The following is a 27,908-nucleotide window of genomic DNA, read 5'->3' as shown; positions in this document are numbered from 1 at the left end:
GTATATTATTTAATTGTGTTACATATAGTATTTTATTAAATCCTATTTTATTACTATTTTTCATAATATATTTCTTATGATTATAACATGTTTTATTACTATTATAGTAAATAAGGATAATTTAATATATTCATTGTTTTAAGTTAAAACATGTATTTCCTTTTCAAAACAAAGACATACAACAGACTAAACAGAAAATTTAAAAAAATATTATGATTTGAATTCACTAAAACTTACTTAGAAAAATATATATTAGTCTAAGTTTTCATAAATTTTTAAATTTAAATTTTAAATTTTTTTGAGTAAGTAATACATATATTGTTTAAAATATACTATGAATGAACTTAGTAGATTATTTTTTAAAAACTAATTCAAAATTGGTTGTTTCAATAACACAAAGCATAAGCTTTTAGTCAAAATAAAATAACACAAAGCATATTTTAGATTGTAAACAATAAGAAGGTGAATATAAAATTAACTAAACCTAGTTGTGATTCGATTGATTTCTTACTAATTTCAACAAACATTTTAACTTTTTTCCCGTTTGTATCGTATTAATTTCTACACTAATAAATCTATGCAATATACCCATTCCTCACCTTATATGAGACAGTAAAATTAAACTGAAGCAGAGTTACTAATAATGATAGAACAAAATACTATATTTTCAAAATATTATTATACAAAAGGTTATTTCTCTAATTTAAGTGCATTTTATAAAAAATATTAAATTAGTAAGAAAACTGGTTTGTCATTTCAATACACAAAGTACTTGTAAACCAATATATTCATAGTTACAATACTGAAAGCACTTGTAAACCTTTAATAAATACGTTGAATTTTTCGGGAGTACAAATCTTGATTAACATATTTGATCGTCATTTACTTGCAAGTGAAGGATGTTTAGAAAAGTGACGTCCAAAAGCTGCTCCTTATGCATTCCATGAAGCTGTATAAATACAATACAGACCCATCGTGGCCTCCTTTCCAAAGTGCTCAACAAACACATGACTCTCTGCTCATATCTGCTTTTGTATCTTATCCAACATGGTGGCCAGAGTTCAAAGGTCACAACCATACCAGGCTCCACATGACCCACCGGCACCGTTCCAATACAACCCTTAAACATCCTGGAGTGGAAGACGGAGGGGATTGTCTGATGGCTGCTTGGGCTCGCTGATCTGGTCAAGTACCTCAAGGAGAGTTGGTCTCTTATACCAGTCAAGGTTGGTAGACCTCTCAATCATGTTGTCATCCTCAAAAACAGAGATGGGAACGATTGAGATTTTTCAAGTGTCGTATCCAAACTTCTTCAAGTAAGAAAACACCTCCCTGATAATCTCATCGTACCTACCCTTGGAGTATATGGGTGTTGTTGCATTCATCTGCAACAGAAAAACAACAAAGGACATGACTTTATTTTAGCATCGTATCAAAGGAGTATGGTCACATCAAGCAATGAAAAATGAAAATCTAGTTCACCTTATTAGAGACGAAAATCATTTGCTTGATACCAAGGGTGAAGCAAGTAGATTGTGCTCACGGGTCTATACGTACTTAGAGATATCAGCTTCGAAACCACAATGGTGGAGTCCGTGATAAAAACAGCACAATCATCCTGGGAGGTACCAATAAGCATGTTCTTGATGAAATCAAGGTGCTAAGGAGCAGCAAAGACAGTGCAGTAGCACTCGGTGGTCTCAAACTTCCAAAACCACGAAGCTTGTCGATCAAGTGACCAATGTTTGTCGATTTTCAGAGTCGTCTTGGCCTATGACCACAATGTTGATGTAAAAATTTTCTTTATGCATGGCTATTTATCTAATACATCTGCAGAAAACCATATAGAAACAATAAATACAGTAAACACATACTTTCATCAAAGGAGACATAAAACCATATAAAATTCTTCATGGACACTTACATCGGAGGCGAGCTCAGAGTCATTAACACTTACATTGGAAGGTGTCTCACAGAAGGAGCAGCGCCTCTTCCTAGTCTTCCTTTCCAGCGTCCAACTGCTTCTCTACAATAACCAGTGGCTTGTTTTAGTCTTCATGAGTGCAATCATCAGCAGAATCAGGTAGCAATCTCAACTATTCTATTGTGAAAGAAAGAAAGACAAAAAAAAGCTGGACATACCCAGTGGAAACAGTCCTCTTAATCCACATAATTTAAAGCGAGCTGCAACAGGAGCAACCTCATTGTTTTCCATCCAGAATCTTTTGATCCATTTACCGTCCATGCAACAGTACATTGTTGTATCTCTTCGTAGCTTGGAATTCATCAGTTCGTCTCATAAAAAAATCTTCCACCGAGCCCTGTATCACGGCACACACGGCTGTAATGAACAGATAAAACCAAAGCAAAAAAAGTAAACAAAAAGAAAGACTTCGTTGTTTACAAAAACTTGATGCGAGATTGGGTTTAGGCAGAAGATCTTTCCCTTTTCCATACTCAAGGGATGCCCAAGTGACTATCTCAGCTTTTGTGAGACGGATCTCTACTTTGGTTCCAAAATTTTTATATATGAACTTCTCGTACTATCTATATAACACATGGATATTGATTTAGTAAAGGCATGGAAATAAAAAACTATTCAGTTTGACGAATATATATACCTTCCCAAACAATCTTGGTTAGGAAAGATAAGCTTCTTCTCCAGCAAAATCAGTCACATCATTCAACTGGAAAACATAACCTGAATAGATATCTCAAATCAGTACTTTTTAGAGTAATACATTTATCATTTCAAACGATACTCAAAATCCGGTCATCAAACTCGACTTTTTTTATGTTGTGCTTTGGAGAAAACTGAGACCATCATTTTTTCCGGCTTCTGGTAGAACTCATGTATGTTGATCTAGCGTGAGTGTTAAACGAAAAGAAGAGAGGAAAAATACTTTGGATAACTAAACTACCTGAACATCAGGCGGACCATCAGCTGGGGTTGCTAGTGGGGTTGTAGAGCTTGAAGGAAAAGTCAGTGGCATCTGTTGAACCACATATTTCTCTTCCTCTCTGAACAGAGTTAAAAAAAATATATATATATATATATATATATATATATATATATATATATATATATATATATATTGAGATTCTTTCAGAAGAAAACTTTTATTTTGGGTAGATGTAGTACCTGTGATGCAAATATTGCATTCATCTATCATCTTCTTAGGATTGGTATCATTTTGTGCGCCAGGATCTGCTCTTTTCTAGGGCTGCTTGTATATTCTTCTAGCTTCACACAAGCAGTGCTGCAAATACAGAATAATGTAAGAAGATAGATCATTTTCCAATCAAATTAAAATATATATCATCATCAAAGTATCATCAATTTATACAAAGAGACGATGTCAATATCAATGTTCAATCTTATCAGTAAGCAAAAGGAAGTAAGAGTATCCGGCTCTAACCAAATTTTGATCTGCAAAGAGAAATGTCTTTTCTTCAATCCAATAAATTGACTGCAATCAGCATTCTGAATCAATCTGATCAACCGCAATGTTTCAATTTTGATTTCCTTCGGAATAATCAAGAGAAAATAGTTTGTTAAAGAAGAAAATCACCGGGAGTGAAGCTCAAATCCCTAACTTACATCCAGGCGTTTATGATATCACAGACAGGAAGCTTGGGAGAGGGATCCAATACAGCTCGTCCAAACCTGGATTCCACTTCCATTTACGACTGAGGCTGACAGAGGATTCATTGGTTGGAGGGATGGTGACGTCGGACTAAGGAGTCTTAAGAATCCTAACTTTCTGCTAAAACCTTTGAATCCTATGTGAATTAACAGAAACAAAGAGAGATAGATAAAGCAGAACTAAAGACTATAGCAGAACAGCAATAGACAAACGCTGTACAAATTTGTCCGGTCTCTTGTCCGAATCTAGAGTTCAAAAGAGTTTGGCTTCATCATTATGCAGACAACAACCTTTATAAAAAAAAAGTTCAAGTCTTCAACAGAGAAACGAAATTCAAAAAAACTAACCTTGGAATTTGAGAGAGACGACGCCATCTTCAACAGAGACAACGTCAACGTTCCCACCATCAGAGATAAGAAACCCTAACATCTTCGAGGACCAAGTCAACATTTTTAGGAGTCAAATCGAAAGTCTGAGCAGAGTATAGACCCGGTGGGTGAAGCAACGGATGCGAAAGGTGAAGCCTTTGTCTCCTCTTGGCTCGAAGCGTGTATCGCCGATCTGGTAAAGATCTCAGCTTTAGATGTGAATTAAGGATCATGATTGAGGGGAGCGGAACGTTTCTATCAATATCAAACTGGAAATCGTCGGGGTGAAACGCTTAGAATTTTAGTTTCCTTTAGAAACGATGAAGATAGAAGATGTAGAACGTTTCTATTGGCTTGGGCTTTTGGGCCAGATTTTTATTTTACGGATCGAGAAAAAACAGTCACACCGATCTGACGGGGCAAATAATCTCATTTCTTTGGTTGATTTAAATTGAGGACGTGGACAGGCTATCTATGGAGTATATTAGCCTTTTAGTATAGTATAGTTTTATAAGAGTACATATTCTTTATTTCGTGATCTCGGTAACTCTAATATGAGTTGCTCTGAAGTTCTGATCAAGTGATCTAACATTATTAAGCAATGAGTTTTTTTTCGATTTTAAAGCTAAATGCTTTCTAAAATTCAATTCATCATAAACTTTTCAATCCGAGTCTTCAAGATTCTCTTATTCAAATCTGCCATACACCTTAAAGAGTATTGACTAAGTATATTATGTGCCTCTGAATTTTTTTAGCTTCAAACTTTTACAATTGGTTTGTTCGATTATTTCCAATCATTTTTAAAAAAAATTAGTTATAACTTCTTTATCACTTTTTATTTTTCAAATTACAAAATAAAATATCTTTATTTATGAAGTCTTTCGCTTTCTCATTATATATTTTAGTTACTATATCTTAAATGATTTCTATAATTTAAACATAAAAATACGAAAAATTCTTCTCCAAAAACACAAGCGCAACTCGAATAATATGTATTTAAACATAAACCTTAGCTTAAACATATTTAAAACCAAAATATCATATGGACTCTTATAAAAGTATATTTTCAAAGTAAAAATATCTTTTTTTTTCATCTAGTATGCATATTCAAATGTTTATTCTACTTTGATCTATGAATATGCATACTAGTCTTCATTCAAACTCATTGTATTTCAATTTTAGTTTTATTTCCATGTCTTCAAATTCTCTTTTAGTTGATGAACTGGTTGAAATTTAAGAAAAAATATCAAGTAGACCAATATATAAATAAGTTCACTGTCTCTTAATAATATGTTACATATCATAATATGATGTGGTTACTACAAAATTTCATGCATTTTAATTTCAAATTCAAATTGTACGTTAATTCTCTTACAATAAAGAATAAACATTTTGAAATTGCTTGTAATTACTTGATATTGTTTGCCATTTCTAATTTCTCTAGTGGGACTTCCACTTCCTTGCTTGTTTATTTCCTAGAAATAAAATAAAATGCAAATATATGTATCCTCAAAGAAATTATACGTGTTTGATTCAAACATTTTGTTTTTATAGAATGTGGAACTGATTTGATAGTAATATACAAGTCATCAAACTTGAGTTGTTTTTGTATTTGATCATGCATACTAGACCTTTTCTAATCTTTTCTCCAATACTTCTTTTGAGAGAAAAATTACCCACACGTAAAGTCAGTCTTTGTTTACTATTTTTCCTCATCTTCCTTTGACGCACGTTCTGTTCTCTCGTCGATAAATCCGAAAAGCCTCATGACCAAGTCATTGGACCCCTTCTAAAACTCAACTTTCATTCTTCCTTTTTTTCTCATTATTCTATCAAAAAGAAAGGCCAATGTTGTTGCAACGTGAGGATTCTCGTTTATTCCTTGCGTCCACCAATAATAAAACTATGAGTTCTTGTGTCGAACACAAACTCTAATAAAGAAAATGAGTTCCTCTGACTCTTCTTCCGCGGAGTCTCGTCTAGCCACGGCTAAGACGGTTCTCACAACCGCGGCCTCCGTGGCTGCAACCGCAATGCTGGCTAAATCACTAGTCCAAGACTATTTGCCTGACGAGGTGCACCAATACATTTCCTATGGTTTCCGCATCTTCTTTGGTTACTTCTCATCCCAAATGACAATAATCATCGAAGAGTTTGAAGGGTTTGTCCACAACGAAGTCTTCGAGGCCGCCCAGGCCTATCTAGCCACCAAGATCTCTCCTTCTAACAAAAGAATCAAAGTGAGTAAACACGAAAAAGAAAACAACTACAACGTCACCGTGGAACGTGACGAGGAAGTTATAGACACCTTCAACGGCGTCAAGTTCAGATGGGTCCTCCATTGCCACCAGGTTGAGTCCAAGAACTTCCACAACCCGCGGGATCTAAACTCTACACTCAAATCCGAAGTACGATCATTCGAGCTCAGCTTCCACAAGAAGTTCAAGAACATGGCTCTTGAGTCTTACTTACCCTTCATGGTCAAAAGAGCCACGTTGGTGAAGCAAGAGAAGAAAACTCTCAAGATCTACACTCTTGACCCGGAGAACATGTATGGGACTTACTCTGACGCTTGGACCTCTGTGATTCTTGACCATCCTTCGACGTTCAAAACGTTAGCAATGGATTCAGATGCCAAGAGAAGTGTAATGGGAGATCTTGACCAGTTTGTGCAGAGAAGGGATTTCTATAAAAGAGTTGGTAAAGCTTGGAAGAGAGGTTACTTGTTGTACGGTCCACCAGGTACAGGGAAGTCAAGTTTGATAGCAGCTATGGCTAATTATCTCAACTTTGATATATATGACTTAGAGTTAAGTGCGGTGAACAACAACTCTGAGCTCCGGAGATTGCTGATTGCTACTGCTAACCGCTCTATTCTTGTTGTGGAAGATATCGATTGTTCTATCGAGTTGAAAGATAGAACAACTGATGAAGCTAATAAGGAATCAGATGACGGTTATGACACACGATACAAAAAGGTGACACTCTCTGGACTGCTAAATTTCATAGATGGTCTATGGTCAAGTTGTGGCGACGAAAGGATTATAGTATTCACAACGAACTACAAAGAGAAACTTGATGCAGCGCTGTTGAGGCCAGGACGTATGGACATGCACATTCACATGTCGTATTGCACGCCGAGTGCTTTCAAAGCTCTTGTTTTAAACTATTTAGAGATCAATGAGCATAAGCTTTTCAGGAAGATCGAGGAAGGTATCGAGGCGACACAGGTTAGTCCAGCAGAGATAGCTGAACAACTCATGAGGAATGAGAATGTTGATAGGATTCTTGAGGGTTTGATTGAGTTCTTGAAAGTCAAAAAGATCGAAAATGAAGAAGATGAGGCTAGGAAGGAAGAGCAAGAATTGGAGAACAAGGGCAAGGCCACCCAGGGCAAAGACTTGGAGGTCAAGAAAAACGTAGAGGTTGATGAACAGCTTATTAGAAGCCAGTGAAAGTAACTTGTGAAATTAGAAGATGATTATTAAATAACATGCATTAATTATTGATAGTTTATTTTGAGATGATAGAACTTTTCAGTTTTGTAAGCAAGACATGGATCAAGATAGAACGCTGCTTACACATGAAAAGCTCCATAGCACGTGATGGCCCTCATGGCCGATTGCTAACCTGCTGAATGTCGAAATTGCATTTAAAACACTTTTCCGCAACAATTTTACTAATTAAGAAAATTTGTTAAATCAAATAAAAAATGTAAATTTTGTGATTTTGCTGATAAAAATACAAAATTGAGGGTTCTGATTGTTAACGAGGTTGTATAACCAGAACTGCAGAATAGTTTTATATAACTGGATAAATTTAGCAAAATGGTGGAATATAAATAATGTTAAATCTTATATACATTATTTAGTCTATTAAAAAAGTTGATAAAATTAATTTGTTATAATACAAAATTTCACCATCGTATAATTAAATAATATGAAAATAATAATTATTTATTTAGTAGTTTAAATTTTCATTATCATATAGTTAAATAATATAAAAAGTTGATTTCATAAATAATCTAATAAAATTTCGGTTGTGATTAGTAATATGTTGAATGGTGGCACTGTGTTAAAAACTTCATTCCCCAAGAATTTTACCAGTTAAATAATTATGGAATAAAATAAAATAAAAACACAAGTTTTGCGTTTTCACTGATAGAAATTCAAAGAAACTTTCACTAAATGAAAAAAAATGAGGTTTTAATCATGTCATGTGTTATAGCAACTAGTACATGGATGGATTGGAGAAGGGTTTGTCATATTGAGAAATTGATAATGGAGAAGGTTGCTTTTCAGGACTCACGAATTGGTGTCTAGTAGAAGTTGTTAACAAAAACATGTAGTGGACCCATCTTTACTTGCAAGATTCATGACATGGTGATTGTCTTGTTCAAGAAACTCCTTGTACTTGACACGACAAACTGCGGATGGGTGCAAGCTCAGTGAAGTCAGAAAACTTGGTCTTTCTCTGACTCGTGGCGACCAGATTGAAGATGTTGGCTTTAGTGTGTGGACGAAAACACTACCACACATGACCTGATTTATGGCAACGTTTTTAAGCAAACCGTTGGAATGTTTGTGTCAGCAACAATAAACATGGTGCATTACATACAAAGTCATGTAGCATTTAACAGTTGGGATAATATGTCGAAATGTCCTTTTCTAGTAACATATAACAAAAGAGCAAAAGGCAAAGCAGAGACAAGCAGCAATGCAAAAATCTGTGAGGTAAAGCTGGTTGATCAGTCAGAGTCAGAGTCCAGATTCTCTGAAGACCTAACCGAACGCCTTATGCTCTCTTGGTATTCAGCATCTTCATCATCTTCCTCTTTCTTCTTCTTGCTGAGCATTCCTGTTTTAAATAATTCTCCACATTTTAGAATAACAATACTCTATATGAACACTTTAATTACTCAAAAAGATGGATGTGTGGTCGGTCCACCATACCTTTTTTAATCAGAACGTTCTCCAATTTGGTAGTGGTGAAATCATCCTTTGTGCCAAGATCCTGGAACCCAACAAGCCTATCTATCGCAATTCCCTTGCTGAGTAGAATGATAAAAAAAAGCCATATTCAATCAGTAAAAATAGCCTAGGCAACAAGCCATGTAATGTAAGAAAGAACCGAAAGAGATGAAACCTGAAAAGCAAAACGCAAGGCAAGGTCTTTATTGCTAGTTTCGTGACAAAGAAAGGAGCATTCTGCATTTATATCATCATCACCTAAGCATTAGTTTCACAACCCATTTTTATCTATCTTTTTTTTTAGTAAAGTTGGTTGACTGACCTCTGCGTCAACTCTAATGAACTTAGTGTCCACATGTCTAGGGGCAAGAGTCTTCAGATGCTTGTCCATAATCCTAATATATACATTAGGTTTTGTATGAGCTCACATAAACAGAAGATAAAAAAAAAAGAAGAGAGAGATGTTTACTTGCAGCGGTAAAACTCCTTGTGGTAGAAATGACAAATAACATTGGGACTCGTGGTGACTTCCCCCAAGAAATCACCCTCGGTTACCTCTCGATATTCACCATGTCCTTGTCTTTTGAACGCTTCTCTCTTCTCAACTTCTCTCTGCTCCAGTTCAGATAGAGATTTTTAGTTCATAACCAATAAAAAAGTAAGCAAGTGGGAAAAGTTTATCAACAACCTTGAGTGCAGCAATCCTATCAGCGTGCAACTTTTCTAGCTCTGGATCCTACAGAACATGAGAGTCAACACCACCGTTAGAGACAGAAGCTTCAAAATACTCAAAAATAGCAAGAAACAGTTGTGCACTTACATCCATGAGATCATCAAGATCAACCTCCTCATTCACATGATTCGATGATTGCGCCTTCTCATTTGCAAGAACTTCCTGCACACACAGCCCCGTATACAGATGAAAAAAAAAACAGATGAATCATTTCGTAACACAGATCATAACCACTTGTCTGAATATAATATCCAAAAATTGTGCCAAAAAACAGAGACTCATAAAGTCTACACCTTTTCCAGACATAACCAAAAAAAAAAAGAACAACATTTCGTAACACAGATCATAACCACTTGTCTGAATATAATATCCAAAGACACACACACACAGAGAGATCATATGCTAAAAACACGAAAACGAATATATACAATTTTCAAAAAAGTTGAGAGAAAGGCATCGCATTTGATGGATTCCAATACTCAATAGAGAAAACTGATTTTAACCTTTTTGTAATCTCTAGCAGCTGCAGCCAATACGTTTCCGAAGGCCAGATTCGAGAGTGTCGACTTTACTGCATCCGGATCCATCTTTAGTGCCCCCCCCCCAAAAAAGATATCTACGCTCCTCCGAGATTTTTCTTACTGGTTCATAAATTATAAACAGAGTGAGCAATCCGAAATTGGAGTGTTTCTTATTGCCTTCAATTTCAAATCTGGAGCGGAAAAGAAACATCAAAAATAATCCCAAAAATCAACAGCTGAACATCAAAGGTGGAAGATAACCAAAACGACGGCGTTTTAGAGGGAAATATGCATCAGGACTTCCGTTTCAAGCCCTTGTGTTTATGGGCTGTACGAAAAGCCCCATACGGCCCAAAATGTATACACTAAGCAAAGACTTTCTTTATCTAGGTCACTTATTGTGATGATTCAGAAGACACATTTCTACCGTAAACAAAAAGTGTGTAGAAACTTATGGAGCAAGCAACAAATGTTTGATATCAACGACTATATACTGTCTTTCTCACTTTATTTAACCATTATTTTGCCCAAGTGATCGGCTTCATTATTGGATACACATTAGTAGTTTAATTAGTTGTAGCAACATAGTAGTTTCTTTTTTATAAAGGCCATAAAAACGGCATGATGTTTTTTACTCTGTTGTTGTACATAACTTGTTGAAGAAGGAAAGAATCTCCTCCGAGACTTGTTTAGCCTTCTCTTGCTGGATAAAATGATGACCATCCTCAATTACAACAACTTCAACGTTAGGCACATGACTCTTGAACATCTCTCCCTTCACATACCCCATCGTTTCATTTGCTCCTATATCTTTGTCTCCGGCGATAAACTTTGTCGGAACAAGGATCTTGGAGCCTTCCCACGGCGCCAATATCTCCCAGTTCCTGAAAATTTTGATCACAATTTGCGCCAATAACAAGAAGGACACACTAATGGGAAGATTGAAAACTTACAGATCCATGGCTCTGTAGTAATTCAACGGGCCAGTGAATCCAGATCTCTGAAACTTGTCTGCATAAACCTGAATCTCCTCTTCTGTTATCCACTCTGGAATCTTCGATGGAATCTCAAGGTCATCGATGATCTCTGTACCGGGAGGAGCCACCATGAAATCTGTTCTCGTCGTTAGCAAGAACTTCTTCATAACCGTCTTGCAATCATGCTTGGCAAATGCAGCCTCAGCTCTTCCAGGTTTCTTGTAAAATAAACAAGGAACTGAATCAGACGAAGATGATAGAAACAAAACCACAACAAATCTTGAAAAGTTTACCTGAAACTGAGTGATGTATAACCCATCTCCAAAGGTTTTGGAAAACTCTGAAGGTTTGAGGTTTGGATCTCTTGGAGAATATGGAACAGAGAGACTTATGAAACCTTTGACTCTGTCTGGTCTAAACAAGCATAGAGACCAACCTATAACTGATCCCCAGTCATGTCCAGCCACAAAAGCCTATTTAACCAGTAAGAAACAAAAACAATAATTGTAATCCTCTAATTTTTTTTCTTCTTTTTATCAAAAATGTAAAATCTCTATATCTAACCTGAGCAGTGCCGTAGTGATCAAGCAAACCGATGACATCAGCGACAAGGTGGCTCACAGTGTAAGACTCGTGGCTTGGAAGGAACTCGGAGTCACCGTAGCCTCTGAGGTCTGGAGCAACCACGTGGTAGCCATGGCTGGACAAGAAATCGATCTGGTGACGCCACGAGAACCATGTCTCGGGGAAGCCATGGAGTAACAGAACCAAAGGTCCTCTTTCGTCTCCTTTCTCAGCAACGTTTAACCAAATCCCGTTGGTCTTGATCTTCTTCTCTCTCACTAAGCTTGTTTTCATGATTCTTGATATGATGGAAGGGATGAACCTAGTGAAGACTTTTATTACAAGAATTTGAGATTTTGAATGTTACGTAACGATCTCTGAGTCATGGATTTCAGTTACTTCCAGTTGACGTGAATAAAAGACTCTCGACAAGTTTCCAGAAAGAAGAAACACATGACTGAGATTATAAAAGACAAGAAACGTCAAGTAACTCTCGGTTCTTACGAAACAGTAGAGGGACAGACAAGAGTGAGTGAATCTCGGCAACACAACAAAGAAGGTAGGAGCAAAACCTAATTCAAAAGAAAAGAGATTTATTCTATGTTTTTTTTTGGATGAATGAAAAAAAGCAATTCAAGAAGACATTGACTTCTTCTTCTCTTCTTCGAGTCGCTGAAGCTCAGCCAGCCTTTCTTCCCAAGCTCGCTCCCTTGCGACTTTAGCCATCTTGCGTTCCACTTCCTTGATTCTCTTCTTCCTCTTCGCCTCTTGCACCAGCGCTTGTCTCTTCTTCTTCTCAGACTGTGAAAAAGTATTAAGACTTATCTCATTAGTAAACCACATTACTCATCTATAATAAAAATAAAAATAAAAAAATAACACCCTACCAAATGTACATATATGCAAAAGACTTCAATATCTTTTTTTTAAAAGACGACAAACTTGAGAGAGAAAGCACACATACCAGTATGAAAGCACGGCGCTGCCCTATGCGCTTCTTAGCATTCCTTCTTTTGACACTACCCTTGCTGGGATTGTTTGAAGCAATTGGCTCGCCAGGTGTATACTGAACATATGCATAAGGCCCTGCATTTTCCTCAAAAACAATTTTATTCAATCCAAACCATATTATAATATTCTCTGTCTAACATAAACTTCTTTAAGTAAGAACACTCTCAACTTTAGCTTTAAACACACAATCACAAGTTCCACCAAAAAAAAAAGTAACACAAAAGATTCTTCATGCTAAAACCCCCTAGTTAAAATGGATACATTAACATCAATCTTTAAGCGCAACTAAGACAAACCTGGAGGTTTAAGTTTGAATCTTTTCTTCTTGGGATGACTCATGGGCCGTCTCTTCGGGAGCCGAGTATCGGTTAAGCTCAAGCTATGAAAATGATTTGCCATCGGAATCCATGGCAACCTCGATCCACCGGAGAAGGAGGACCATACCTCGTGTCTCGCAGCCGGAATCGCAGGCGTAGAGGAGCGGCTAGAGACGACACGCGAAGCTAGGGTTCTCGACAGTGGTCGGAGAATCGATCTAATCGCACCGAAACCCATTTCACCAAAAGCATTAACGGAAGAGATTGCGATGCTTTGACTCTCCGCTAAACCCTGAATACCACAGTGAGCTATAATGGGCCGAAAAATTATAATTGGGCTAATGACTGTGGTGTTCTACGTTGGCCTAATAAAGGCCCATAATACGTTATTCTGTATATCGTATTAAAACTAAAATCACGTAGATTGCAATAAACAAAATATGTGTGTTTATTGTCTGAAGATATGGAGCTGGAGAGAGACTTGTGTTCTAATTTTCTAACGACAGTAATCCCAAAGTATGCCACATAAGGAAAGCAAATATTATCCCATTAACGACACTGATTCCAAATATGAAACCCATTATGTAAAATATGGATATGGTAATTACCATATTAGATACAGATTTAAATATCCAGTATTGCATCATCGAAGCCAATTAATATAAATATATACACCGTTCCCGTTCATTTTTTTCACAGGAAAACAAAAACTTTCAACTACATACATAGTCTTCTTCACGAGTTCATTTATATAAAAGATGACAAGCATGTTTTTCTCAAATCGTCGGACGACAAGGCTGGTCCGTTTTTAATCGTCATGTGTTCTCATTTCATGTATTTATAATTCTTGCTATTTGTATGTTACCTTTTTTAAGATTATTCGAACGTTTTCTTGCAGACTTGTGGGTTCAAATTGAACACTAACTCACCCGAGTGGCACAAGAGCATGACGAAAATTCTCAAGAAAATCAGAGGTTTGTACACTTTCATTTCGTATACACACATTTTGACATTTATATACCGTCTCAAATAATTTATTTTCTGATTATGAGTTTTTATTTATGGTTTAGGAGGAAACTTTTGGATAGACGTGGACGAAGGAATGGCATACGTAACGGGTCAAGGCGACCCAAACAAGCTATTGAAATTGATGGCTTCGAGGAAAGGCAAAGATGCTGAAATGGCCTTTGTGAAAACCGGAATACATCATCATTCTAATTTTGGCAACAGCTATCAAAACTCTTACTTTGGCCAATCAACGCCTTATTGGCCTGCAGGGCCGCCGGCTATGCAACCTTACCAACATCAGTATTCTTATCCGGGTGGATATGGTTACAGTTATTATTAGGATTTTATGTAGTTTTGTTTTATAAAACTACGTCGAGATCAAGCAAAACCCTTCTTTCTTTAGTCTGTTAGGGTTTTCTGCTTGTATCTTTTTTTTTGTTTTTGCTTTATTTGATTTAAGTTCTCTCTGCTATTTATTAGTATCAGCAGAAGAGGATCAAGGATAAAAGGAGGTTTTTGAATTTTGTAAGAATCCAGTGATTACTCACTGAATTTTCAAGGGAGTTTTGAAGTTCTTATTTTCACGTTTGCATAGTTTTTCTTTCTTTTACCATTTGTGCATACAAAAGTCTAGATTCTCTCCTGCTTCTCGTCGTCAATTAGCTTTTTATAAAAGGAAAAAAAAAACTTGAGCTAGTAAAAATAAAATAAAATGAGATTAAAAGAATAACTATTAATATAAATTGATTAAAATCTAATTAATATAATATGTGACGAGATTTGCGTCGTAATTTTATACCACTAAAGAATCTGGATCATCAGATCGCCACATAAAGGAGCAAAATATCATATGCCATTAACGACAATAATTTCATATATGGAAGGAACCCTTAATGTGAAATATAGATATGGTCAATTACCATATAAATACAGATTACAAATCCAATATTAGATTCTATTTTGCCAACAAAGTCCAATATTAAATATTGAAACTAACATACATATACTGTACACCACTCTTTCATTATGCAAAGAATATCTAGCAAAACTTGCAATTGTACACAACTCTATATATATGGTTGTCGTCAGGAGGTCATAAAAATGACAAGCATATTTTTTGTCGAGCTTTCAGAAAACTACAAGGCTAGTCCGTTTACAATCTATCACTAAATGATTCACAATCATACTTCTTATTTTGCATTGATAAAATCTATACTATTAAAGTACAAGCATGTTTTGGATTTTTACTCTTTTTACCCCTACCGAAGAATATTTCTTTTGTATTCATTAAGGATATTCTGGACATTCTGCGCCAGTTTCTTCTTAATTATTTTTTGGTTTGTCATTAATCACCGGTTTCCTAATTTAATTTCGGCCTGCGATTATTTCTTTGTTTGATACTGCATCGATTATTTCCATGTTTGATACTGTTATTAACACCGGTTTTCTAATTCTAAAATTATTAATTTTGACAACAATCATTATCATTTAGAACGATTTTGAAAAATATAAATATATTTTAAACAAATTTCCAACTTATGATCACCGAATTTGTCTTATCATTAGAAAAAATCACAATATTAAAAATACCGGGTTACAAACCGGTAATTCGTTCAACCGCAGGTCCGAGTCGGGTTTCAAAACACCGATCAAAACTATAAAACTGTTATATTGATTTATATTTAAAATATCTAATTCAAAATTAAAAACCTAAAAATACATGTACAATATAGTTTTAACCGAACATAAACCCAGATATAAAACACATATATGAGACGGGTTATATAAATGCATATACAAGATAGATTATATAAATGCGATTATATAAAATTTTCACCAAACATAAACCCGCGCTTTCATATAGTTTTAACTGAACATAAACCCGGATATAAAACACATATATGAGACGGGTTATATAAATGCATATACAAGATGGATTATATAAATGTGATTATATAAAATTTTCACCAAACATAAACTCGCGCTTTGAAAGCGCGGGTCAAAATCTAGTCTATCTTATTAAAACAGAAACATTCTGTTGGACCTAACATTTATTTTGTAAGTTTTTAAATTAAATACACATTTATACTTTATAGTTAAACGTACATTAAATCACTAATGTTCCTTTCTTTATACTACTATTCATGTTTCCAAACAATATACTTATTTCTTTATACTACTATCAATGTTTCCAAACAATATATTTTTATACTACTATCAATGTTTCCAAATAATACAAAAATTAATCTTAGTTATTTTATATCTATCATTTTCTCTTTAAAATTTTGTAGAAACGTTATAATTTCATAAATTGCAAAATAATGAACTTTAAAATTTGGATTATAAGACTACAAAATATGAAACTATTACAATTTAAATCCAATTAGATTACATATCGGTCATCCATCAGTTCAATCGGTTAGTCTCGGGTTTTAGTAATTTTTTTTAATATGAATATTTTAAAAACCTAAATTGAATTGTCAGATCTCCGGATTAACTGGTATAATCACAATCGGGTTGAATTTAAAAACACTGATTTAAATGCAAAAATATTTTAAATACACACTCTTTAAAAATTACCAAAATATTTGTGCTTCCAAAGCGCGGGTCAAAATCTAGTTATTGATTAAGACTATTTTATTACTGACTTGCGGGTTCAATGTGAATACAGACTCTCCCCAGTGAATAGCATCACGAATATCCTCAAGATAATCAAAGGTTTGTTATTTGACATAAACATAAATTTATATATCGTGTACATCGTCAAAGTACCATTTTGTAAAGCTGATAATGCCTTTTTATGATTTTAGAAGGGAAATTTTGAAAGACATTAAGCTATTGAAACTGATAGGTTCGAACAGAGGCAAGGATGCTGAAATAGCCTTTGTGAAACCTGAAGGGCAACATCAAAACACCTTATTTAAACATATTTTCATCTGTATCCAAACAAGGCCAGTGAGCTTTCCCGTCTTCAGCTAAGGAACACCACCATTAGCTGCCTCATTTTTTTAAACTGTCTTTTAGTCACATCCATTGTAAGCAAATTTCTTTTTAGGAGAAGCAGACGAAAGTAGAAAAAGCAAGAAGCAACTGGGATAAACAAAGCAAAATAATAATTCATCAAATTCTAACAGATCTTATCAGATAAGATTAAACAGGAATCATCATAATATTCATAGCAAAGGCATTCATAACAAAGGCGGGAACAAAGTCATAACATCTCAAGAGTAAATAGAAAGGAATTAACCAATGACTTAATAGTCTTAAGACAGAAGACATGTCAAAGCTAAAAGGGTGTAGTTAAGCCAAGTGTTTGGCAATAGTAGACTGAAGCTCATCTTTCCTGGCCCCAACAACTTTGTCTACAATCTTTCCTTCTTTCATGAACATGAAGGTCGGCATCGACTCAATGGCCCAGTCACTCGCCACTGACTGTTCCATACAAAAACAAAAAGGTAACTTGTGAGATCTTTTGATCATATAAGAATTAAAAACAAACTCTCTCAACAAAGAGGATGAATAAAGAGAAAACATGGTTGAGTTTTTTGTATTTTTACCTTCAATTCGTCAATATCAACCTTCAGGAAAATCACATTAGGGAGTTTCTTAGCCAAATCAGCAAAGAATGGAGCTATGAAACGACATGGTCCACACCAAGAAGCCGTGAAATCAACCACCACCTTCAACAATTAAACCCTCTCATGAATCATTTAATTAAAAAAAATTAACAATACAATGAAAAGAGACCAATCATGTCATAACAACGTTAAAGCTACAATAGTTTGTAACACATACAATAGTCGTTGCAGTCTTTCAGAGTAAACATTTCTACTTAGTCTTTTAGTTTCATAGAATCATCAAATATGACTCGCTAACTCTCATGATTAATACGATATATTCTAACCCTAGAATCTAATATATGGTAATTCAGATTCAAGAAAGAAGAAAATATTTCAATTGCTATGTACGTATAGATATATCGCATGTTAATTTAGATACGGTTTGTCAAGCATCGTTCTAAGCGGCAGAAAACAAACGTATTGTATTGTGAGACAGATCGAGACTATGAAAAAGAGATTACAAGAGTTTTGGAGTCATTGCCCTTTTGGAGTTGCTCGTTCCATGCTTCCACGGTGTGACATGCGATCACTTGCCCTTCTTCCCGAGCCATCTTCTTCTCTCTGTTTCTCCTTTGTGGCTTTGTCTTTTGGGTCTCTCTCTGTTTATGATCTATTTATGTTAGCATGCTCTCCCTTTGCAAATCTAGTCACATAGAAATTACAACTTTTGCCATCAATATTTTTCGATTCTCTCCTTTATCGGACGCGTGATTTAATTTTCCATAATTATACCCACCCAATATGCTACATCCCTTCTTTACCTAAATCATAAATATTCCCCTTTACTCTTACCACTTTTATTTTCTGTCAGTTTACACCATTTTATGTGTAGTTGTTAAGGTTCGGCTTGGATTTATCTAGATTTCAAATTATCGGAGATAGAAATTTAGATTTCATTCAGATATTTACTAATCTTAGTTCGGGATTGATTTGATTTGAATCATTATCAGTTTGAGTATCTATTTAAATTATATAAAATATTGGATTGGATCTAAAACTTTTTACCCAAAAAATAAAACTGAATCCACCAAAACAAAATATTTAAATACTTGTTAATATCTAAATCAAAATTATATATTCAAATACATTAATTAATTTAGATTTATATTGATAAAATATTCAAAATATCTGAATCATAATTATATATTCAAATACATTAATTAATTTATATTGATACAATATTTTTATGTATTTTGAATATTTTATCAATATAAATCTAAAATAATTAATGTATTTGAATACATAATTATGATTCAGATATTATCGATTATTTAAATATTTTTTTGATGGATTCAGTTTTATTTTTTAGGTAAAAAGTTTTAGATCCAATCCAATATTTTTCAATTGTGATTCAGTTTGGTTTTTCGAATGGGATATTGAGTTTTAGGCTCCGATTGGTAACCATCGCTGAATCGCAGAAAATAGTTAAGCTGATGAAAAAATAAATAAGTTGTGGGAAAATTTAAAATTTATGGAATGATAGAATGCATATTAAATTGATCAAAATATTTTATTAGTATTCACTTTGTCATAAGGAAAACAAGTTGAAAATAACTAAAATTGATTAAAATACTATTTATCACTACAATATTATTACTATTTATCAAATAATATTACAAAATAATTTATATTATAACTTTATTTATAACATAACTATTTACCACTACAAAAATTATTGCTATTTATTTAAAAATTTAAAAGGTTATTAGCATATAGTTTAATAACATGAAAATGTTAATTTTGTAAAAACATTGCATGATAATCTATTAGAACTCGTTTTTCTACTTAATGAAAATTATTTATATTTTGCTGCAAAAACGCAAACTTGCATTTTTGCATTTTTTTTATTTTGCAACTTTTATCCCCTAGTCTATATTTGAGAAGTGATTTGCCACATGTCTTCCATACAATCGTTTTCACAAAAAAAATTGTGACGTGGCTATTAAGATTGATGACATGTCATATGGTTAAATATGACATGGACAATTACATTTAATGCTGTATATATTTTTGGAAATCTTTTTAAAATATGGCAATAACTCATATATTACATTTAATATTGATTTTTATTTTTGGTAAACTTTGTAGAATATGGTAATAACTCATAAATCATCACTAAAATAAATATATTCAAATATAACATTTTGAATTTCGAAATATTATATAATTTACTTTTATAATTATAAAGTTTTTATTATCTAAAATTTTCTAAATTTTCTGATTTTTTTTAAAAATATAAATCGTAATATCATTAGTTTCTTTTAGATATCTACAAATTATATAAATATTATTTAGTTTTAATTTTTGATAACTATACAATTTTATATGATTTTTAGTAATTTTGTACAAGTTGATTTAATACATTTAACCAAATGAAATAGATAATCTTTTTATTTAAGATTATAACTTTATATATATATACATATATATTCTTAAATATAATTTAAAATAAAATATTTTCACTTAATTTTATGCTTAATTAATTATATTATATTAATTATTGTTCAAAATAATAAAATATAGAATATTAATAAATTACATTTTAAAATATAAAATTGAACTTTAAAAAATTTATCACTACACATGGTGCAGGAAAACACCTAGATTAATAGTTGTGACATGACTACTAAAATTGATGACATGTCTTATAGATTAATATGACATGGATAATTATATTTAATGTTAATTTATATTTTTGGTAAACTTTTTAAAATATGGTAATAACTCATATATTATATTTATTGTCGATTTATATTTTTGGACTTTTTAAAAATATGATAATAACTCATAAATCATCGTTAAAATAAATATATTCAATTATGGCTTTTCAAATTTCGAAATATCATTTAAGTTAAAAATATTTCAAAAATATATACATATGTTTAGAAAATATAGAAATTAAATCATAAAATCAAATTAAATCGTAAAATCATTAGTTTCTTATATATATCTACAGAATTTATAAATAGTGTTTGATTTTAATTTTTGACAATTATGAAATTTTACATATTTATTTAATATATTTAATTAAAATAAATAGATAGAAAAATCTACCTAAGATTATAATTTTAAATATATACATGCACATTCTTAAATATAATTCAAAATAAACAAAAAATTTTATCTTAATTTTAATGTTCAGTTAAATCAAATTTATATTAAAATATTGATAAAAAAAAATTTATAATATTAATATAAATTAAATATAATTTATATTTATCTATTAAAAATATTTTAAAATTCTTTTACTGCACATGGTGCAGGAAAACACCTAGTTGATTGATAAAATACTAGTGGAATTACGTTTGAAGTGCAATTCCGCCATTCCTCAAGTTACCATCAAACCCTTGTTTTTCCTAGGTTAAAACTTAAAAGCAATTATCTACATGGCGTCTCCACGAAAATAGACGACACATAACAATGGATCCAGTATGATGAAAAAACGGCATGCTGTTTATTTACGTAACGTCCAACACAAAAGTACGACATCGTTTTATACGAATACTGACCGGAGAGATTCTGGGTCGCCTGCGCTGCTACAACACACTGAGTAATTCCAAATCAAATGCAAATCTGCCATTGATTTTGATACATCATCATCAATCACGCCCCACGACGCTAAAACGAAGATGAGGAAACGCGATTTGGCTATCCTGATGCTCTCTGGATTTGCTATCTTCTTCACTCTTCAGGTAATCCGTCTTCTTTAGTTCAATCACAGCATAGAACTTATCGATCTGCTCCCTAGAGCCAAGCTTCGAAACGTTCCTCCTGTAATCGTTAAAATTCATTCTATTGATTGTGGAATTTCGAATTTCTCAGATGGAATCTTATTGACTCGTTACTGATTTGTTGATTTTGCACAGCACGAGGGAGATTTCGCGTTCAAAGAAGCATGGTTCCATCTGTACGATGATTACCCAGTCAAACACGAATCCGATCGTCTCCCACCTCCTCTCGTAGCCGATCTTAACGGCGATGGCAAGAAGGAGGTCCTCGTCGCTACAAACGATGCCAAAATTCAGGTTATAAAAAAACGAATTGATTTGCACCTTAGTTCTTATGGTTTTGCTATTACTTACTGCTGATGATTAACTGTGTTATGGGATGGATGGTGGATTAGGTCCTGGAGCCACACTCCAGGCGTGTGGATGAAGGTTTCAGTGAAGCACGTGTTCTTGCTGAGATCTCCCTTTTACCTGATAAGATCCGTGTTGCCTCCGGGAGACGCGCTGTGGCCATGGCCACTGGTGTTATTGATAGGTATTATAAAGATGGGACACCTCAGAAGCAGGTTTTGGTTGTTGTTACCTCTGGTTGGTCTGTCCTCTGCTTTGATCACAACCTCAAAAAGCTCTGGGAAACTAATCTTCAGGTTTCTTTTTTTTTTTTTATCCTCTCTTTGTCCTTCTTATTGTCTTCTTAGTTCTTACTGATGTTGTTTTGGGATAACAGGAGGATTTTCCACATAACGCCCACCATAGAGAGATTTCAATTTCGATAAGCAATTACACGTTGAAGCACGGTGATACTGGTTTGGTTATTGTTGGTGGAAGGATGGAGATGCAGCCTTATGTATGTAACTAGGCGAAATTCCCCCCTGTTGATTTCCTTTTTGGTTAATTAATAATAGATTTATTCTTGTTGTTGTAGAATCATATGGACCCATTTGAGGAACTCGGCATTAATGAACAAAATGCTGAGCAACACAGAAGAAGTGCTACTGAGAAACAGGTACACGAAAGATGTGCAGTTATTATTATATCTGGTTGTAATTAAGATGTTCTTGTTACATATTTTGTATAGGAGATGTGTTTTGGACTGTTTAGAATTAACTTTTTGAGCTTCTTTTCAGCCCACTGAAGATTCTGGAGGTGTAAACTTGCGTCACTTTTCCGTTTATGCATTCGCTGGCCGGACTGGTGTTCTTCGATGGAGTAAAAAGACTGATGTCAGTTATTTCTCCTATTTGCCCACTTCTTCTTTTGCATATAGCTTAATTGGATACTTAAGTGCAACAGATTTACTGGTCAGATTGATAGAATATTGTTTTTTTCTTCTCTTCTAGGATGTTGAAGCTCACACGTCAGATGCGTCACAATTAGTTCCCCAACACAATTACAAGCTAGACGTGCATTCTATAAATAGCCGTCACCCTGGAGAGGTAAAGTGAATTCGTTCTCCATTGATCATTGAGAAATATAGTTAACCTGTTCTAGTTGTCGTCTTTTTTTTTTTGGCAACAACTAGTTGTCGTCTAAGAGACTTATATTGCATTGAAAACTGAGATATGTTGGAATGAAGTTTGAATGCAGGGAATTTAGAGAATCAATTCTTGGTGTTATGCCTCATCACTGGGTAAGTCTTTTGCTTCATACACGTACTTCCTTAGTCTAATATACTTTTTTAAAAAATCTGTTTTGAACGATGTTGTTGTCTTTGTATCAGGACCGACGGGAAGATACATTGTTGAAGCTTGCTCATTTCAGGCGACACAAGAGGAAAACGTTGAAGAAACAAGCTGGTAAGTCTGCAACGTTTCCGTTTCACAAACCTGAAGAACACACACCAGCTGGAAAGGACTTGTCGAGAAAGATTCCTAAATTGATTGGGAAGGCTGCACGCTATGCTGGCTCGGCAAAGCCCAAGAAGGTGAAAGCTCTTATAAAACGTGAGTACTCACCCACATGAAAATACACATATTGTATATGACAGCAAAACACATATTGATGCAGGGCATGCAATACATACCGACTATAACTAACTACACTAAGCTTTGGTGGGTTCCCAATGTTGTTGTGGCTCACCAAAAAGAAGGAATTGAAGCTATTCATTTGCCTACTGGTCGAACTCTTTGCAAGGTAGCTGTTACTTCAGATCATGAACAAGCTTACTATATCACGAATCAGTCTTTAATATGTTAGCTTCCTTGAACTCTTCCTATTTCCAGCTTCATCTGCTCGAAGGTGGGCTTCACGCCGACATTAACGGAGATGGTGTACTCGATCATGTCCAGGTACACATTACACACCTCTCCCGCTTTCGTTTATTTGGCTTTACAATGGAACTTCATTTGTTACGTCCATATATTCTCTGTGCGCACCATAGGCTGTCGGAGGCAATGTGGGAGAGAGAACTGTAGTTAGCGGATCAATGGAAGTATTGAAACCTTGCTGGGCAGTGGCAACCTCAGGCGTTCCCGTCCGAGAACAGCTCTTCAACGTCTCGATCTGCCATCACGCCCCCTTCAACTTCATGCACTACGGAGAGTTTTCACGAAACTTTGCTCAGGCAAGAGACACATCCTCTTTGGAGATTGCAACTCCCATTCTCATCCCCAGAGATGACGGTCATAGACAAAGAAGAGGAAGTCGCGGAGATGTAATCTTCTTGACAAATCGTGGAGAGGTACTTTTTTCTGATGATCCAATCTCTCTTTTAACTTTGAATCTCGCTCAATAGCTCATTGCTTTCCCTACCAGGTGACATCATACACGCCTGATGTGCACGGCCGCGAGCCGCTCTGGCAATGGCAGCTTCAGACAGAAGCCACATGGTCAAATCTCCCATCTCCATCTGGTTTAACTGAGTCAGGGACAGTGGTCCCAACCCTGAAACCATTCTCGCTACGCATTCATGATAATCAGCCTATGGTCCTTGCCGGAGGAGATCAAGCGGCAGTCATCATATCTCCAGGAGGAAGCGTATTGGCTTCCATCGAGTTACCGTCACAGCCGACTCATGCACTCATCACTGATGACTTCTCTAACGACGGATTAACGGATGTGATTGTGATGACATCAAACGGGATATACGGGTTCGTTCAGACCAGACAGCCAGGAGCTCTGTTCTTCAGTTCGTTGGTGGGATGTATCTTAGTAGTAATGGCAGTTATCTTCGTTACTCAGCACTTAAACTCCGTTAAAGGTAAGCCTCGGCCTTCCTCTAGCTTTTGATAAATAAAACCTCAGAAGTGGGGTTTTCTTCCTCTCTACGGAAGTTGAACCGGTCCCATCAGGGGCGGCGTTTACGCTCACCGGTTTGGTATACCGGAGTAGATTCAGTGTTTCAGCTTTGTAATTTTATTATTATATATATAATTACAGAATTCTATTAAGTGAAAATGGTAGAGGCGAATGTTAGGACTTTTTCTTGTTTCTCTCAGTTTTAATGTTTATTAAGTTGCAAGTGTTACTGTGACCTTTATTTAATCAAGAGTTTTTTTTCTAAACACTGGTCTAATCGTTTTTTATATCTTCATATAATATAATACTTGTATTACATCCTTTATATTATAAATCACAAGTCACTCAATCAATCATATTTTGACATGTGTAAATTCTGTTATTTTTAAAAAAAGTTTTTAAAACAATTGAAAAACAAAAAAAGAACTCAAAACCATAACTTGCACCCTTGAAATGACATGTATTTGAATCTTACTTTAGAACAGACCAAGACTATTTCAATAGAAATAGTAATACAAAGGTTTTAACACAGAGAAACTTTAGGGATGTAGCTTGGTATGGTTGATTGGGCACGCTATAAAGTTACTTATATAGTAGAAACATGGACTGCCGATAATTAATGAGAAAGATATAAAAACTTAATATGCATATCTTTACTTTCAATGTACAAACGTTGCAGAATTTTGTAATATTACTATATTGAATTGGTTTTGTTAACTTTCATGTACTCTTCCGAGGATAAAGGAAAAAACTACTTCACACAATAAATGTAATTAGTTTCCATATGATAGTCAGAGATTTGTATTGCATAAATCAGGCATATAATTGTACGGTATGTATTATATACTCCCTCTGTTTCATAATAAGTGTCATTCTGAGCTCATTTTCTTGTTACACAAAGAGTATCACTTTACAATTTCAATGTAAATTATACTAACTTTCAGCTGAAAACTAATTGCAAACTGCATTGATTTTATAAATAATTTTATTTATCTAAAATACTATTGGTCAAAGAGGTATAATTAATTACAACTTACATATGTTTCAATAACTTTCTTAATCTATGTGAAAAATGTCACAACGACACTCTTTAAGAAACGGAGGGAGTATAAATATACTCCCTCTGTTTTTAAATAATACATGTTTTAAGATTTTCACACTTTTTAATAAACCATATTAAAATTTACTTATTAGTGCATAGTTTTTGTTATTTTATATTTCCTATATTTCTAAACCAATAAAATTTCAAGAAATGCAATTAATGTTTTTGAGATTCACAATTATTCATAATTAGTTGACAAAAATTACATTGAAAATATGAAAAATACATCTTTTTGAAACAAAAAAAATTCCTAAAACATACATCTTTAAAAAACAGAGGGAGTAGTCAATATTTTTGGAGTTATGGCAACTTAATGGGAGCGCCAATTTTGTTTAAGTTTTATTGTGCACCATGAAATCTTCTATATTTCAAATATAAATGCAAATGAGATAAAGCAATTACTCCCTCTGTTTTATTATAAGTGTCACTCTAGATTTTTTTTTTTTGTTATACAAAGAATGTCACTTTACAACTCTAATGCAAATTATACTTTTTTCATCTGAAAATTAATTGCAATCTGTATTGATTTTATAACTAATTTTATTTATCTACAATATTATTGGTCAAAAATGTGTAATTAATAACAAGTTACATATATTTCAACAACTTTCTTAATCTGTGTGAAAAGTGTTAGAGTGACACTTATATAGAAACGGAGAGAGTATCATTTTATTGTGCATCACAGTTTTAATTATCATATATGAAACATAAATGCTGAAAATACAAAAGTACCATTTTAATAAGTTCAACCCAATGTCATTATATATACGAACCTTCACAATGTTTATCATGTTGCAGAATACAACCTAAAAAAAATACGTTAACACCTGGAACGTGGTCGGATTGTTCGTAGCCAAGTGGCTACTGAACTCTGCCTTCGGACCTTGACATTAAGGGTTCGATCCCTCCTTACTTCAGATTGAGAATTTCGGTCCAAAAGTGACCAGTTGACAAAAAAAAAACATCTGGAAAGTGTTCTAGAAAATTGCACTATATGAGATTTCATTGCAGAATAATTTTAACCATTAAGCAATTTTCTGTCATGTTAAACTGAATAATGGACAATGGTACTAAGCTTGAGTCGATGGTAGATCTGCTAAAAAGTTGCATTCGTGAGTACAGTTTTGTACGTCACAACAACATGCTTGTACAATGGAGTAAGTGTCTTTGGTACAGATAAATTAATAGTTTATCTTAATATAATGGCCTAATTTCGATCAGAGGGATATATATTATCATCAACAAACGTAGCTACTATATAGTGTCATCTGCTTAATTTTGTTCATGAAAATATGTTTTAGAAAGAAATAAGCACTTTAGCAGTTCAGGTATGACCTTTCGATGTCCAAAAAAAGCAGTTCAGGTATGGCCTCAAATTAATACAAAACAGGTTGTGCAGGAAAATACTTTTATCATTTTCAGTTTATATGATCTAGACCAGTTACGTTTTGTTTATTAGATAGGTGATGACGAAGAAGTCAAGTTTTTCAGTGGGGCGGATTAAAGTATAAAACATCTCAAGAAAAAATATTTTATAGAAAGTTTTGCTGGCAATAACCGGTTAAGAAAGTTTAAGGAGTACCAACTGTTAATTGTTATATTTAAAACTCGATAGTGTAATATCCAATAAATTTTATTGTCATTTGGTTCGAACCGTGTATTGCCTTTTAGGAGGCTAAGAAAAATAAAATATAATACATGGAGTACCAATGGCATTTTTTATAAATATCCTAATAATTAAAGATTAATTAATTTTGTTGAATGAGAAGGGCTATGAGCTCGCAACCTAAGTAATAATAGCATAAGTGTTATTAATCTACCAAAGAAAAATTTATTCTTAAAAATGCTTCTTGATTAATAAGTAAGAGATTTCTTCGTCCTTATTATTGCTTCTAATTCCTTTTTTGTAATTTTGTGAGGGTAAGGTGAACCGATACAAAATAATTATCAAATATGTTTTCTCATACACATATTAATTTGTTTAATAACTAAATACCAATAAAATAATATAAATATATAATAATAAAAAACAAATACATGTGATGGTTTTAAAATTTTACAACATGTAAACTATAAATTATTATATTTGCAAACATGTTAAGAAA

At 33.8% G+C, this 27,908-nt stretch overlaps 7 protein-coding genes and 1 pseudogene across 8 annotated transcripts; 3 read left to right on the top strand and 5 right to left on the bottom strand.

Moving 5' to 3' along the window:
* Window positions 1-712: 712 nt before the first annotated feature.
* On the bottom strand, window positions 713-4,076 carry LOC108837153 (uncharacterized; annotated as a pseudogene).
* A 1,815-nt stretch (window positions 4,077-5,891) lies between these two features.
* LOC130511872 (protein HYPER-SENSITIVITY-RELATED 4-like) lies at window positions 5,892-7,470 on the top strand. The gene has a single exon (XM_057009664.1). It carries the CDS (start codon window positions 5,959-5,961, stop codon window positions 7,468-7,470), a length of 1,512 nt encoding a protein of 503 aa, XP_056865644.1. The 5' UTR covers window positions 5,892-5,958.
* Window positions 7,471-8,593: 1,123 nt separating this feature from the next.
* LOC108851500 (thioredoxin domain-containing protein PLP3A) lies at window positions 8,594-10,555 on the bottom strand. Its single transcript, XM_018624937.2, has 8 exons — window positions 10,222-10,555; window positions 9,806-9,880; window positions 9,674-9,721; window positions 9,455-9,597; window positions 9,308-9,380; window positions 9,161-9,222; window positions 8,968-9,065; window positions 8,594-8,872 (listed from the first exon to the last, which is right to left on the bottom strand). The coding sequence occupies exons 1-8, from the start codon at window positions 10,303-10,305 to the stop codon at window positions 8,763-8,765; spliced, it is 693 nt and encodes a 230-aa protein (XP_018480439.1). The 5' UTR covers window positions 10,306-10,555; the 3' UTR covers window positions 8,594-8,762.
* A 141-nt stretch (window positions 10,556-10,696) lies between these two features.
* LOC108848893 (uncharacterized) lies at window positions 10,697-12,127 on the bottom strand. Its single transcript, XM_018622347.2, has 4 exons — window positions 11,781-12,127; window positions 11,510-11,689; window positions 11,193-11,434; window positions 10,697-11,123 (listed from the first exon to the last, which is right to left on the bottom strand). The coding sequence occupies exons 1-4, from the start codon at window positions 12,072-12,074 to the stop codon at window positions 10,871-10,873; spliced, it is 969 nt and encodes a 322-aa protein (XP_018477849.1). The 5' UTR covers window positions 12,075-12,127; the 3' UTR covers window positions 10,697-10,870.
* A 92-nt stretch (window positions 12,128-12,219) lies between these two features.
* Window positions 12,220-13,388, bottom strand: LOC108848894 (uncharacterized). Its single transcript, XM_018622348.2, has 3 exons — window positions 13,088-13,388; window positions 12,745-12,866; window positions 12,220-12,581 (listed from the first exon to the last, which is right to left on the bottom strand). The coding sequence occupies exons 1-3, from the start codon at window positions 13,344-13,346 to the stop codon at window positions 12,414-12,416; spliced, it is 549 nt and encodes a 182-aa protein (XP_018477850.2). The 5' UTR covers window positions 13,347-13,388; the 3' UTR covers window positions 12,220-12,413.
* Window positions 13,389-13,795: 407 nt separating this feature from the next.
* Window positions 13,796-14,649, top strand: LOC108850197 (uncharacterized). The gene is made up of 3 exons (XM_018623767.2): window positions 13,796-13,908; window positions 14,007-14,082; window positions 14,179-14,649. Exons 1-3 carry the CDS (start codon window positions 13,867-13,869, stop codon window positions 14,454-14,456), a joined length of 396 nt encoding a protein of 131 aa, XP_018479269.2. The 5' UTR covers window positions 13,796-13,866; the 3' UTR covers window positions 14,457-14,649.
* Window positions 14,650-17,212: 2,563 nt separating this feature from the next.
* On the bottom strand, window positions 17,213-18,413 carry LOC130510466 (thioredoxin H1). Its single transcript, XM_057006800.1, has 3 exons — window positions 18,198-18,413; window positions 17,674-17,796; window positions 17,213-17,548 (listed from the first exon to the last, which is right to left on the bottom strand). Exons 1-3 carry the CDS (start codon window positions 18,285-18,287, stop codon window positions 17,417-17,419), a joined length of 345 nt encoding a protein of 114 aa, XP_056862780.1. The 5' UTR covers window positions 18,288-18,413; the 3' UTR covers window positions 17,213-17,416.
* Window positions 18,414-21,200: 2,787 nt separating this feature from the next.
* Window positions 21,201-24,967, top strand: LOC108851438 (uncharacterized). Of its 2 annotated transcripts, none has more exons than XM_018624865.2 (13): window positions 21,201-21,428; window positions 21,603-21,761; window positions 21,860-22,111; window positions 22,192-22,311; window positions 22,390-22,470; window positions 22,592-22,687; window positions 22,805-22,900; window positions 23,041-23,094; window positions 23,185-23,407; window positions 23,452-23,597; window positions 23,687-23,752; window positions 23,845-24,144; window positions 24,219-24,967. In XM_018624865.2, the coding sequence occupies exons 1-13, from the start codon at window positions 21,366-21,368 to the stop codon at window positions 24,690-24,692; spliced, it is 2,130 nt and encodes a 709-aa protein (XP_018480367.1). In that variant the 5' UTR covers window positions 21,201-21,365; the 3' UTR covers window positions 24,693-24,967. The 2 variants fall into 2 exon arrangements, with proteins under 2 accessions (XP_018480367.1, XP_018480368.1); XM_018624866.2 differs by having other exon boundaries at window positions 21,205-21,428; window positions 23,185-23,388; window positions 23,472-23,597.
* The last annotated feature ends 2,941 nt before the right edge of the window (window positions 24,968-27,908 follow it).

The sequence above is a fragment of the Raphanus sativus genome, chromosome 4 (genome assembly GCF_000801105.2).
Source record: "Raphanus sativus cultivar WK10039 chromosome 4, ASM80110v3, whole genome shotgun sequence".
Taxonomy (NCBI): Eukaryota; Viridiplantae; Streptophyta; class Magnoliopsida; order Brassicales; family Brassicaceae; genus Raphanus; species Raphanus sativus.
This window is presented reverse-complemented; position numbering and strand designations above follow the sequence as displayed.